This window comes from Haliaeetus albicilla, chromosome W, assembly GCF_947461875.1.
Source record: "Haliaeetus albicilla chromosome W, bHalAlb1.1, whole genome shotgun sequence".
Taxonomy (NCBI): Eukaryota; Metazoa; Chordata; class Aves; order Accipitriformes; family Accipitridae; genus Haliaeetus; species Haliaeetus albicilla.
The window spans coordinates 14,073,868-14,086,442 of NC_091515.1; the positions used below are offsets into that span (position 1 = coordinate 14,073,868).

The 12,575-nt window shown below is 66.1% G+C and overlaps 1 protein-coding gene across 1 annotated transcript; it reads left to right on the plus strand.

Annotated features, from left to right (window-relative positions):
* Window positions 1-160: 160 nt before the first annotated feature.
* On the plus strand, window positions 161-11,834 carry LOC138683574 (relA-associated inhibitor-like). Its single transcript, XM_069775564.1, has 16 exons — window positions 161-227; window positions 775-868; window positions 1,457-1,640; window positions 1,830-1,974; window positions 3,170-3,232; window positions 3,327-3,445; window positions 3,546-3,942; window positions 6,125-6,223; window positions 6,858-6,955; window positions 7,073-7,436; window positions 7,696-8,138; window positions 8,962-9,099; window positions 9,293-9,426; window positions 10,062-10,228; window positions 10,894-11,093; window positions 11,618-11,834. Exons 1-16 carry the CDS (start codon window positions 161-163, stop codon window positions 11,654-11,656), a joined length of 2,751 nt encoding a protein of 916 aa, XP_069631665.1. The 3' UTR covers window positions 11,657-11,834.
* The last annotated feature ends 741 nt before the right edge of the window (window positions 11,835-12,575 follow it).

Consider the following 12,575-nt stretch of genomic DNA (forward strand, 5'->3'; position numbering starts at 1 on the left):
GGCCACCCCGACATCTGGGGGGGGTCCCAGCCTGCGCTCCCCCCCCTCACCGGGTGCCGCCCTCCCCAGGGTTGACACCTCGGGTGCCTCCGGCGTCTCCATCATCATCATCTTCTTCCTCTTGGCTGGCAGTGGGTCCGGCACTGGGACGGTCACTGGCATGCCAGGAGGGGGCCCGAAGCTCTCGGTGATGGTGAGGCAGCCACGGGGGGGGGGTGGGGGTGCAGGTTAGGGGGCTGGTGGGGGAGTTGGGAGCCAGGAGGAGGGTGCTGCCAGCCCCCCCTGGGACCCCCCCCCACAGCCTGTAGAGCTGCTTGTCACTGTCCCCGGGGGGCTGGAGCTGCCTGCAGCCGTCCAGCAGCACTGTGCAGCCCTCCAGGCTGCAGGGACAGGGTGGTGAGGGGGACGGACGGACATGGCTGCTGACACTGCCACCCCACCCCCGTGGTGCCTTGCGACCCCCTCGATGGCACCACTGCCTTCCTGTCGCCCCCCTCCCATGGTGCTGCCACCTCCCTGAGCCCACCCTGATGTCACCAGCCCTGCCACCCCCCATACCCCCCTCAATGGCACTGTGACCCCCCCCAGTTGTCACTGCCCCCCATACCCTCCCAATGGCACTGTCAGCTCCTTGTGACCCCCCCCCCATGGCACCAGCCCTATCATACCCCCTGTGCCCCCCAGTTGTCACTGCCACCCCATGTCCCCCCGATGCCACCAGCCCTGTCACCCCCCTGTGCCCCCCAAATGTCATTGTGTTGTCATCCCCCCCAGCTGACCTCTTGGGGCAGAAGTCGGCGGGGGCATGGATGAGCCACAGTTCAGTGCTGGGACCCCCCAGGGTCGGCCCCTGCAGTCCCGGGGGGGGGTGAGGGGGCCACTGCCTCGAACTTGGGGGGGGGGGCACTGGAACCGCACCGGCCCTGGGGACAGCCGGGTCATGGGCTGGGTGGGGGGGGGCTACGCTGCGACCCCCTCAACCCCCTCCTGTCCCCCATGTGCCCCCCCCCAGCCCCCTCTTGTCCCCCCCGTCCCCTCTAGCCCCCCCACATCCCCCTGCCCCCCCATGTCGCCCCTGTTTCCTCTAGCCCCCCCGACCCCATATGCCACCCACAACCCCCTGCCCCCCCAGTTCCCCCACGCTCCCCCATATCCCCCATGTGTCCCCCATATTCTCCTGCCCCCCATGTCCCCCCATGTGTCCAAGATATCCCTCTGCCCCCCCATATCCCCCCACGTGCCCCCCCCCGAGATCCCCCCGCTCACCTTCCATGCCGCCGCGTGCACGGCTTGACCCCGGCCCCGCCCCCTGGGTGCACCCACCCAGCCGCTCAGCGCGGGAGCGAGAGCGCCCGCGCCCGCGCCCCCGCCCCCTTCCCCCCCCCATCCCCGCGGGGCAAGTTGGTGCGGTCCCGCCCTTTAATGGGCGAGGCCTGAAACCCGTCGGCTTTTAAAGATGCAGAGACCCTCCGGGACCCCGTGGGGACATTGAGGGGTCCGGGGGCACCAGGGTCACCCGGGGGTCGGGAATACCGGGACGGGACGGGTCAGGCCCGGACTACAGCTCCCGGTGTGCACCGGGACCCGCCCGACCGGCCGGGACGGGGCGGGAGCGGGGCTGGGAGGCGTCGGCGCTGCAGGTACCGGGGACGGGGGGAGCCCCGGGGCTCTGCACCCACCAACCCACCCCCGCGAGCCCCCGCGTAGGATCTGGCACCCCCCCGTGGGATCTGCTTCCCCCCCCCCCCCCCGCGTGTGACCCCACCCGTGGGATCTAACCCCTTCCCCCCGTGGGATCCCCCACTCGTGGGACCCGCCCCCCCCCCCAGCACCCTGGGGCGCAGGGTGCGGCCCCCCCCTCCCCGCTCAGCTCCCTCCCCCGCGTGACCCAGCGCTCTGGAATTGGGCGTAGAGGCCGCGGGGACGCGGGCGCCACACCGGCACCCACCGGCACCCCGACCTGCACCCCGCTAGGTACTGACTCCCCCCGTGGGGCTGGGGAGGGGTTGGACCCCTAAGTCTGTTTTGGGGTGCTGGGGGTGCTTGGGGAGCACCCTTGGGTACCCGGATGCTGGGGTCTGGTTTGGGGTGCTGAGTGGGGGGGGACAGCACCCTTGGGTGCTCGGACGCTGGGGTCCAGTTTGGGGTGATGAGTGGGGGGGGAGAAGCACCTTTGGGTGTCCCCCTGGATGCCTGGGTCGAGTTCAGAGTGCTGGGAGTGTTGGGGAGCACCCTTGGGTGCACAGCTCTGATTCGGGGTGCTGGGGGGGAAGCACCCTCGGGCACTTGGGATGGCTGGGTTCAGTTTGGGGTGCTTGGGGAGGGGGCGGGGAGCACCCTTGGGTGCCTGGGTCCGATTCGGGGTGCTGCGGGGGTTGGGGAGCACCCTTGGGTGCCTGGACACTGGGGGTCTGGCTCGGGGTGCTCAGGATGGGGAGCACCCTCAGGTATCTGTATACCTGGGTCTGATTTGGGGTGCTGGGTTTGGGGGGAGCACCCATGAGTGCCCAGACGCCTGGGTCCAGTTGGGGGTGCTGGGTTTGGGGGGAGCACCCATGGGTGCCCGGACACCTGGGTGCTTTCCCAACTCCCCTCCTGTCTTGCTGCCCAACCCGGGGCGAGCTGGGGCTTGTCCCCTGTCTCCCCGAGGGCAAGGGCTGGGTGGGGCCGCTTGGGTGGGGCCATGGTGCTGAGTGGGGCCATGGCGCTGGGGGGGGGGTGGGGTGGGGGGACAGGGTGCCCCTCTGACACCCCAAATCCCGCCCCCCTATGCTGGCATTGGGGCACCCATAGTGGGGGGGTCCCCCTTTCTGTGGGGGGCAGACCTTCCTCCACCCTGTTCCCCACGCTGGGTGACCCCAATGAAAAGGGGGGGTCCTGCCACCCCCCCCTTTAGCAGGGGGGTGCATCACCTCCCCCATTGCACCCACCAGGGCCCTGCCCCAGGGTGGGGGGGGGGGGGTTGCGGGCAGCACCCTGTTCCTTGTGATGGATTAATTACCAGTAATTATGATGATGATGATCCCCGAGAGGCGAATGGGTCCCAACATGTCTCCGCTCCCCACATTCCCAGGGGATTGGGGCGCAGGGTGGGGGCACAGGGTGGAGATGGAGGGGTGCCCCCCCCATGGAAGAGGGGGGGTGCCCACCCATTGCCCCCCCCCCAAAGGTGGCAAGATGGCAAGTGAGCAGCTGCGCAGCGCCCAGGACCTGCTGGATCTCACCTTCCAGTGTGAGTGCGGAGCAGTGGGGAGGGGGGGATGGATACGGACCCTTTTGGGGTGCAGCCTGACCCGTGTGTCCCCCCCCTTGTCATCCCCCCCCAGCCTTGGCCATGCAGCACATGGACTTGAAGCAAGTGGAGCTGGACACAGCGGTGGCCAAAGTGGACGAGCTCTCCCGGCAGCTTGAATCCCTCTGGACCGATGGCCCTGGACCCCCCAAAGTAGGATCTGGGACTTGGGGGGGGAGGGGGGGCACCCCATTGCCCACCCCCCCCACACCCCAATACCCAACCTGCCCCCTCCACCCCTCCCCATCCCCAGGAGATGTACAGCCCCAGCCGAACCCGCTCGCCCCTCGGCCGGAGGAGCCTGGCACCAGAGAATCTGGAGATGTTGGGGGACCTGCTGGGTCGCCCTGGTTCCCCCCGGACCCCCCATTATCTCCCGGGGGAGGATCAGGCCCCTTCACCCCGACCCAAGGTGCTGGCAGTGCCCTACGAGGGGTTGGCACTGCTCAGCCCGGGGGGTCGAGCCTCCTCCCCTCGTCCCCATCGCCCCTACGAATTCTTGGGGCTCGGGGGGTCCCCCAGACCGGGTGAGGGACCTGTGTTCTTCCCTGAGCGGGCACCCTCACCCCGACCCCCCGTGCCCCCCCCTTACGAGGTGCACGGGCTGTACCCCTCCGTCAGCAGCCCCGCCGTCACCTTCTGGGCGCAGGGTAAGGCCACCGGGGGGGGGGTACACACAGTGGGGACAGTCCCTGGGGTGGGGAGTGCTGGTGTCCCCATCTTGGGGTGCTCCTGTTCCTCTTTGGGAAATCCCGCTGTGAGATACCGCTCCGTCCTGGGGTGTCCCTGAGCCACCCGAGGTGTCCCCATCCCTGGGTGTCCCCCAATCCATCCTGGGGTGTCCCCATCCCTGGGTGTCCCAAATCCATCCTGGGGTGTCTCCATCCCTGGGTGTCCCTAATCCATCCTGAGGTGACCCCATCCCTGGATGTCCCCCAGTCCATCCTGGGGTGTCCCCATCCCTGGGTGTCCCAAATCCATCCTGGGGTGTCTCCATCCCTGTGTGTCCCCAATCCATCCTGAGGTGACCCCATCCCTGGGTGTCCCCATCCCTGGGTGACCCCAATCCATCCCTGGGTGTCACCATCCCTGGGTGTCCCCCGATGCATCCCTGGGTGTCCCCATCCCTGGGTGTTCCCCAGTTCATCCTGGGGTGTCTCCCAATCCATCCCTGGGTGTCCCCAAGCCTGGGTGTCCCCATCCATCCTGGGGTGTCCGTATCCCGAAGTGTCCCCATCCCTGGGTGTCCCCAATCCATCCCTGGGTGTCCCCATCCCTGGGTGTCCCCATCCATCCTGGGGTGTCCGTATCCCGAAGTGTCCCCATGCCTGGGTGTCCCCAATCCATCCCTGGGTGTCCCCATCCCTGGGTGTCCCCATCCATCCTGGGGTGTCCGTATCCCAAAGTGTCCCCATGCCTGGGTGTCCCCAAGCCTCGGTGTCCCCCAATCCATCCTGTGGTGTCCCCATCCCTGGGTATCCTCAGTCCATCCTGGAGTGACCCCATCCTGGGGTGTCCCCCAATCCATCCCGGGGTGTCCCCATGCCTGTGGTGTCCCCAATCCATCCTGCGGTGTCCCCATCCCTGGGTGTCCCCAATCTGTCCTGGCTTGTCCCCATCCCTGGGTGTCCCCAATCCATCCTGCGGTGTCCCCATCCCTGGGTATCCTCAGTCCATCCTGGAGTGACCCCATCCTGGGGTGTCCCCCAATTCATCCATGGGTGTCCCCATCCTGGCGTGTCCCCATCCCTGAGCGTTCTCCAATCCATCCTGGCATGTCCCCATCCTGGGGTGTCCCCATTCCTGGGTGTTCCTGATCCGTCCTGGCTTGTCCTCATGCCTGTGGTGTCCCCGATGCATCTTGGGTTGTCCCCTAATCCATCCTGCGGTGACCCCATCCTGGGGTGTACCCATACCTGGGTGACCCCAATCCATCCTGGGGTGTCCCCATCCCTGGGTGTCGCCCGATGCATCCCTGGGTGTCCCCGATCTGTCCTGTGGTGTCCCCATCCTGTGGTGTCTCCATCCCTGGGTGTCCCCAATCCATCCTGTGGTGTCTCCATCCCTGGGTGTCCCCAATCCATCCTGAGGTGACCCCATCCTGCGGTGTCCCCATCCCTGAGTGTTCTCCAGTTCATCCATGGGTGTCCCCATCCCTGAGCGTTCTCCAATCCATCCTGGCATGTCCCCATCCTGGGGGTCTCCTCATCCCTGGGTGTCCCCCAATCCATCCTGGGGGTCTCCTCATCCCTGGGTGTCCCCAATCCATCCTGGGTTGTCCCCATTCCTGGGTGTCCCCAATCCATCCTGAGGTGTCCCCATCCCTGAGTGTTCTCCAGTTCATCCATGGGTGTCCCCATCCCTGAGCGTTCTCTAATCCATCCTGGCATGTCCCCATCCTGGGGTCTCCTCATCCCTGGGTGTCCCCCAATCCATCCTGGGGGTCTCCTCATCCCTGGGTGTCCCCAATCCATCCTGGGTTGTCCCCATTCCTGGGTGTCCCCCAATCCATCCTGGAGTGTCCCCATCCTGGTGTGCTCCTGTCTCTATCCCAGGATGACCTCATTATGGGGTATCCCTCATCTTGGTGTATCCCCAAGCTGTCCCAGGGTGCTTCTGTCCCATCCTGCAGTGTCCCCATTCCATGGTGTCCCCATCCTGTGCTGTCCCCATCCTGGGGTGTCCCCCAACCCTGTCACTGGGTGCTCCTGCCCCCTCCTGAGGTCCTCCCATCCATCCCCCAACTTGAGGACCTTGGGCAGGGGGGGTGGGAGGTGACTGGGCCATGTCGGGGGGGTCCCCTCAGCCCCCATCCCTGTGTGTGTCCCCCAGATGACCTCGTGATCAAGCGGCGGCCGCAGAAGAGCTGGAATGAGTCTGACCTGGACGTAGCTTACGAGAAGAAACCCCCCAGCTCGGGGAGCTATGACCGTGAGCTGGGGGGGCGGCACATGGGGGGGCTGAGGGGCACTGGGGGGGGGCTTGGGGAAGCCAGGGCTGCCACCTGAAGTGGCTTGGGAGTATTAAGGAAGGTTTGGGGGTGGGGGGGACATTTTGAGGGGCCAGGGGGGGATAGAGCTTCCAGTGGGGATGGGGGGGTCACGAGGCAGCTGCTGGGGTGTCCAGGGGCAGGTTGGGCCTGGGGCGGCAGATCAGGAGGGTCTGGGGCTGCTGGTTGGGGTACAGTGGGCTGGGGGTGGTGGTCCAGGGGTGCTGGGGGGCTTGGGGGGCACCATGGGGGGGGTGGGGTCTGGGGCTGTTGGTTTGGGTGCTGAGGGGTGGGCAGGGCTTGGGGGGGGAGGTTTAGGACTTTTGGGGGTGTCCAGGGCTTGGGGAGCACCGTGTGAGGGTCTGGGGCTGTTGGTTTGGCTGCTGAGGGGGGTCTGGGGCTGCTGGGGGGGTTTAGGGCTTTTGGGGGGGTCTCAGTCTGCTGGGGGAGGGGGGTCCAAAGTTGCCAGGCTGAGTGTGGGGTACTGGGTGCTGAGTGTCGGAGTGCTTCTGGGGTGGGGGTCCTGTCCCCCCCCAACCCCGGCATAGCACTGAGGTCTGTCGTCCCCCCTCCCAGGCACCGGTGAGGGGCAGCCAGGGCTGCGGCCGTCCCTGGGGCTGGCACTGGCACCCTGGAGGGAGTCGAGCCTGGATGGGGCCAGCGGGCAGAACAAGGTGACCACTCGGGGGTGGGCGTCCGGCCACTGTCCCCAGCTCTGGTGCCTGATGCCGGGGTAGATGGGCAGATGGGCTGGCTCCCTTCCTGACACCTTGTTCCCCCCCCCCCTCCAGGATGGTGCCTACGGGGGGCACAGTGCCACGCTACCCCGTAACTACAAGGTGTCCCCGCTGACGGGCGAGTGGCGGGCAGAGGGAGCCTTTCGACGCTCCGGACCCGGCACCCTGCCCCACAGCTGGCACTTCTCCCAGCAGCCCATCTCCCGCATCCCCGTACCCCCCCAGGGCGGGCGACCCCCCTGCCACAAACCTTTGCCCCTTTCCATGATCTTCAAGCTGCAAAACGCTTTTTGGGAGCAAGGGGTCAGCGGTCCCCGGGGGCTTCCCCTGGTCCCCCCCGCCGGTCCCTGTGCACCCCAAAAGCAGCCCCAGCTCTGGGCACTGCCCCAGGCCCCCCCGGCGCTGACCGGGGGTGAAGGTGAGGTGCCCGTGGGGTGGGGTCCGGGGGGGTCCAGGGTGGGGAGACACAGGGGTTATTGGGGGGGGTGTCTGTGGGCAGCAGGATGTGGGTTTGGGGGGGACCAGGGGGCTGCAGCATGAGGGGTACAGAACTTGGGGGGGGGCAATGGGGCTGCAGCACGCTGAGATGGGAGGGGTTGGGGGGGGTCCATGGGGTTCCTGTGTGCTGACCCACCCAGGGTGGCAGGTTATGGTGCTGACCCCAGCCCCCCCGACAGGATCTGGGTGCCCCGTGCCCCCTGAGACCGTCCCGCTGGAGGGGGAGCCAGAACTGGAGCGGCTGCTTCAGGGTGGGGAGGCCGAGGGGTTGGAGCGGCCGCTCAGCCCCACACGGCTGCAGCCCCTGCTGCCCCCCGAGGCCCAGCGGGTCCCTGAGTTCGAGGAGTTGGCACGGGTGCTGGCCGAGATGCCGCGACCCCTCAAGCGCCGTGGTTCCATGGAGCAAAGCCTGGGACCGGTGCTGCCACCCACCCGTACCCGCCAGTACCAGCAGCTCATCACCCGCCTCCTGCACCGCCCGCCCCGCCGTGACGAGCCCTTGGCTCCTGGTGACACCGGTGCCTCATCCGACCTGCCACCCCCTGCTCCAGCGGCTCCCGAGGCTCGGCCACCCCGCCACAGCCCCCCACCGCAGTCCCCCAGCAGCCCAGCACCCGCCCCGGTAAGTATCTGCAGTTCCCAGGGTGCCACGGCGTCCCTTGGAGCCCCTCGAGGTGCCACATGGTGCCTGGTGTCCCTTGGAGCCCCCAGGGGTGCCAGGCAGTGGTTGCTGTCCCCAGGGGTTGTTCAGCCTGGGGAAGAGAAGCCTCTGGGGAGGCCTTATTGCAGCCTTTCAACATATAAAGAGGGCTTATAAGAGAGACAGGGAAAGACTTTTTACTAAGGCCTGTAGTGGCAGGACAAGGGGCAACAGTTTTAGACTGAAAGAGGCTAGGTTTGATTGACCATAAGAAAGAAATTTTTTTACGAGAGTGGTGAGACACAGGAACAGGTTGCCCGAAGAAACTGGATGCTCCATCATTGGAAGTGTTCAAGGTCGGGTTAGATGGGACTTTGGGCAACATGGTATACTGAAATGTCCTTGCCCGTGGCAGGGGGATTGGACTAGATGATCTTTAAAGGTCCCTTCCAACCCAAACCATTCTATGATTCTATGAAATGGCAAGCAGTGCCTGGTGCCACCAGATGTGCCCTGCAGGTGGCCCTGCGGTCCCCATGGGTGCACTGTGGTGCCAACCAGTGTCCCAGGAGGTGTCCCCAAGGTCCCTCGGGTGCCGTAGAGCACTGGGTGCACTGGGATGTGTCCCCAGAGTCCCCTGAGTGCTGAAGAGCACTGGGTGCCCCTGGAGGTGTCCCCAAGGTCCCCTGGGTGCTGTAGAGCACCGGGTGCTCTGGGAGGTGTCCCCAGGGTCCCCTGGGTGCCGTACAGTGCCGGGTGCCTTGTCGGTGTCCCCCAGCCCCCCCTGACCCCCTGGCTGCCACAGGAGCTGCGCTCGGCCCTGCGCGACCCCTCCTCGCCCCGCAGGCGCCCCGGGGCCCGTGTGCGCCTCAACCCCTTGGTGCTGTTGCTGGATGCGGCCCTGACCGGGGAGCTGGACGTGGTGCAGCAGGCGGTGGCTGAGGTGGGACGGGACAGCGGGGACAGGGTGGCAGGGACAAAGGCTGGGGTGGCGAGGGCTGGGGAACAGGGGGATGGGGGACAGAGTGACAAGGAGAGCAATGTGCCTGGTGCTCAGGGGTGGCAGGGGGGTGTCGGGGAATGGCAGTGGGGGTGGCAGAGGGTAGCGGTGTGGGGACAGGCGTGTGTGTCCCCAGCTGAACAACCCCAGCCAGCCCAATGACGAAGGTATCACGGCACTGCACAACGCCATCTGCGGCGCCAACTACGGCATCGTTGACTTCCTCATCGCCAGCGGGGCCAACGTCAACTCCCCCGACAGCCATGGCTGGTGGGACGGGGACAGGGACCTATCGACATGGTGATGGGGGGATGGGGGACCTCACAGCTGCAGCTGGTGGGACGGGGACCCACCAACATGGTGATGGGGGGACAAGGGACCCCACAGCTGTGGCTGATGGGATGGGGATGGGGACCCACTGACATGGGGTGGGGGCATAGGGGATCCCCAGCCACAGCTGGTGAGACAGGGGGTGGGACTTGGGGACCCCACAGACATGGAGGGGTGGGGACACCTGGGACCCCCAGACCCCCAGAGCCAGAGGAGGTGGGGACAGGTACTCCAAGGACCCCCACAGCTATGGGGAACAGGGATGAGGACCCCCACCACCCCAGAGCCTGGGGTGATTGGGGATGGGGAGAGAGTGGGACAGGAACCCCAATAACCCCCCAACAACCCTGGGTGAGCAGGGACAGGGATGGGGACCCCAGTTACCCCCAACAGTCCTCGGTGACTGGGGACGGGGAGGGATGGGGGACCCTGACCCCCCTGTAACTGAGGGACGGGGACAGGCACAGGGGCTCCCTCATCCCTAGGACGCTGGGGGGAGGGGGTCGCAAGGGAACCCATCCTCTGCCCCTCCCCCCCCCCCCCCCAAAAAAATTCCCCCATCCCAACGGTGCCAGGACGCCGCTGCACTGCGCAGCCTCGTGCAACGACACCAGGGTGTGTGTGGCCCTGGTGCGCCACGGAGCCGCCATCTTTGCCACCACCACCAGTGACGGCAGCCTGGCTGTGGAGAAGTGTGACCCGTACCGGGAGGGCTATGCTGACTGCTACAACTACCTTACTGGTACCAGGGCATGGGGGGGAACTGGGAGTATATGGGGACGTGGGGGGGGTATGGGTTCTGGGATGGGGTACTGGGCACATATGGGTACTGGAAGGGCGTGGTACTGAGCAGGTATGGTTACTGGTGGGGTGTGGGTACTGGGAGGGGGTACTGGGCACGTATGGGTATTGGGGGGGTAGTACTGAGCAGGTATGGTTACTGGTGGGGTGTGGGTACTGGGAGGGGGGTACTGGAGTGGTATGGGTACTGGGAGAAGGAATATGAGGACTGGGAGGGGATTCTGGGGTGGTATGGCTACTGGGAGGGGATACTGGGGTGGTATGGCTACTGGGAGGGTGTACTGGGCAGGTCATGGGTACTGGGAGGTGGTACTGAGAGGGTATAGGTGTTAGGAGGGGATATTGGGGGTATATGGGTACTGGGAGAGTGTACTGGGGTAGCATGGATACTGGGAGGGGGTATTGGGGGTATACAGGTACTGGGAGTGGGCACTGAGAGGAGATATGGGGAGGATATGGATACTGGGAAGGGGTACTGGGAGGGGTACAGATATTGGGAGGGGATACCAGGACAGGTGCAGGTTCAGGGCACCAGGGTGCTGGGGGTGCAGTGCCACGGGGCGTGTTTGGGGGTGGTTCAGGGTGCTGATGTCCGTGTCCCGGCAGAGGTGGAGCAGAGCATGGGGGTGCTGAACAGCGGGGTGGTGTATGCGCTGTGGGACTACAGTGCCGAATTCGGGGATGAGCTGTCCTTCCGCGAGGGCGAGCCTGTCACTGTCCTGCACCGCCAGCCCCAGGAGGAGCTCGACTGGTGGTGGGGGTCCCTCTATGGCCATGAGGGCTACATCCCCCGGAACTACTTTGGGGTGAGGGGGGGGTGCCACAGCACCCATGGCCCCGGGGGGGTCCCACAGCACCCACGGCCACCCCATAGCCCCAGGGGGGTACCCGTAGCACCCATGGCCCTGAGGGGGACCCGCAGCACCCACATCCCTCAGGGGGTCCCACAGCGCCCATGGCCCCAGGGGGGTCCACAGCACCCACAGCCACCCCACAGCCCTGGGGGAGCACCCACAGCACCCATGGCCACCCCACAGCCCATGGGGGTACCCGCACCCACAGCCCCAAGGGGGTCCCACAGCACCCACATCCCTCAGGGGGTCCCACAGCACCCATGGCCCCGGGGTGACCCAGAGCACCCATGGCCACCCCACAGCCCTGGGGGAGCACCCACAGCCATGGGGGGGGGGGTCCCACAGCACCAATGGTCCCCACAGCTACCCTATGGCCCTGAGGGCAGATTTCATGTCCTCCCTGGCCCTTCCATGGCTTGTGGTCCTTGGGGGCTGAGGGGGGGCGCCCTCCCCCTGACGCCCTCCCCCTCCCCCAGCTCTTCCCCAGGGTGTGGCCACAGCGGAAGAAGGTCTGAGGGGGGGGCCCTAAGGATATGGGGGGGCCCTGAGCCGGCCCCCCCCAGCCGCTCGGATGTATGGGTCCCCCTTGCCAGCGGGCACCTCTTTGGCTGCCACCCATCCCGTCCCCCCCATCCAAGCAAGGCACCGGGGTGTCACCTTCCCCCCCCCCCCCCCGGTGTCATGTATCCCCCTGGCTGGTGACAGCAGGTGCCACCCCAAGGTGTTGGCTTTTCTGGGGAGTAAAGAGCCTTCGGCTACACCTGGTTGGTTCTGTCCTCTGCATCACAGGGAGGTGGGTGGGGGCTGTGGGGACTGAGGGTGACATGGGTGGGGACACCCTGCATCAGACGGGGGGGTGACATGGATGGGGACACTTTATTTGGGACCAGAGTGGGGGACACGGGGGGGGATGCCCTGCTTGGGACCGTAGGGGTGACATGGATGGGTACACTCAGGACTGGGAGGGGGTGACACAGGTGGGGACACCCTGAATCAGACTGGGAGGGGGTGACATGAGTGGGGACACCCTGCTTGGGACCAGAGAGGTGACACAGGTGGGTGCCATGGGCAGGCAGGTACTGAGCCATCCCCAGGGAAGCGGGGCTCCATCACACCTAATGGTGACCACCAGCCCTCCGAATGTCCCCCCCCTTCCTCCTTCCTCCCCCCAGCTTTTATAGCTGAGCACGAGGCCACGTGGTCTGGGATGTCCCTTCTTTAATCCTGGCTGCTTTTAGGTAATTTAACTGCAACCTGTCATGAAAAGATGGTGTGGTGGGTTGACCCTGGCTGGACGCCAGGTGCCCACCAAAGCTGTTCTATCACTCCCCCTCCTCAGCTAGACAGGGGAGAGAAAAATATAACAAAGGGCTTGTGGGTCGAGATAAGGACAGGAGAGATCACTCACCAATTACCGTCACAGGCAAAACAGAC

Bases quoted from the DNA above. Each gene is read 5' to 3' on its own strand.
- LOC138683574 (XM_069775564.1), top strand. From the start codon at position 161: ATGCCAGGAGGGGGCCCGAAGCTCTCGGTGATGGTGAGGCAGCCACGG. The intron at 3,943-6,124 runs GTAAGGCCACCG...TGTGTCCCCCAG, and splicing joins CGTCACCTTCTGGGCGCAGG to ATGACCTCGTGATCAAGCGG. The intron at 8,139-8,961 runs GTAAGTATCTGC...TGGCTGCCACAG, and splicing joins GCAGCCCAGCACCCGCCCCG to GAGCTGCGCTCGGCCCTGCG.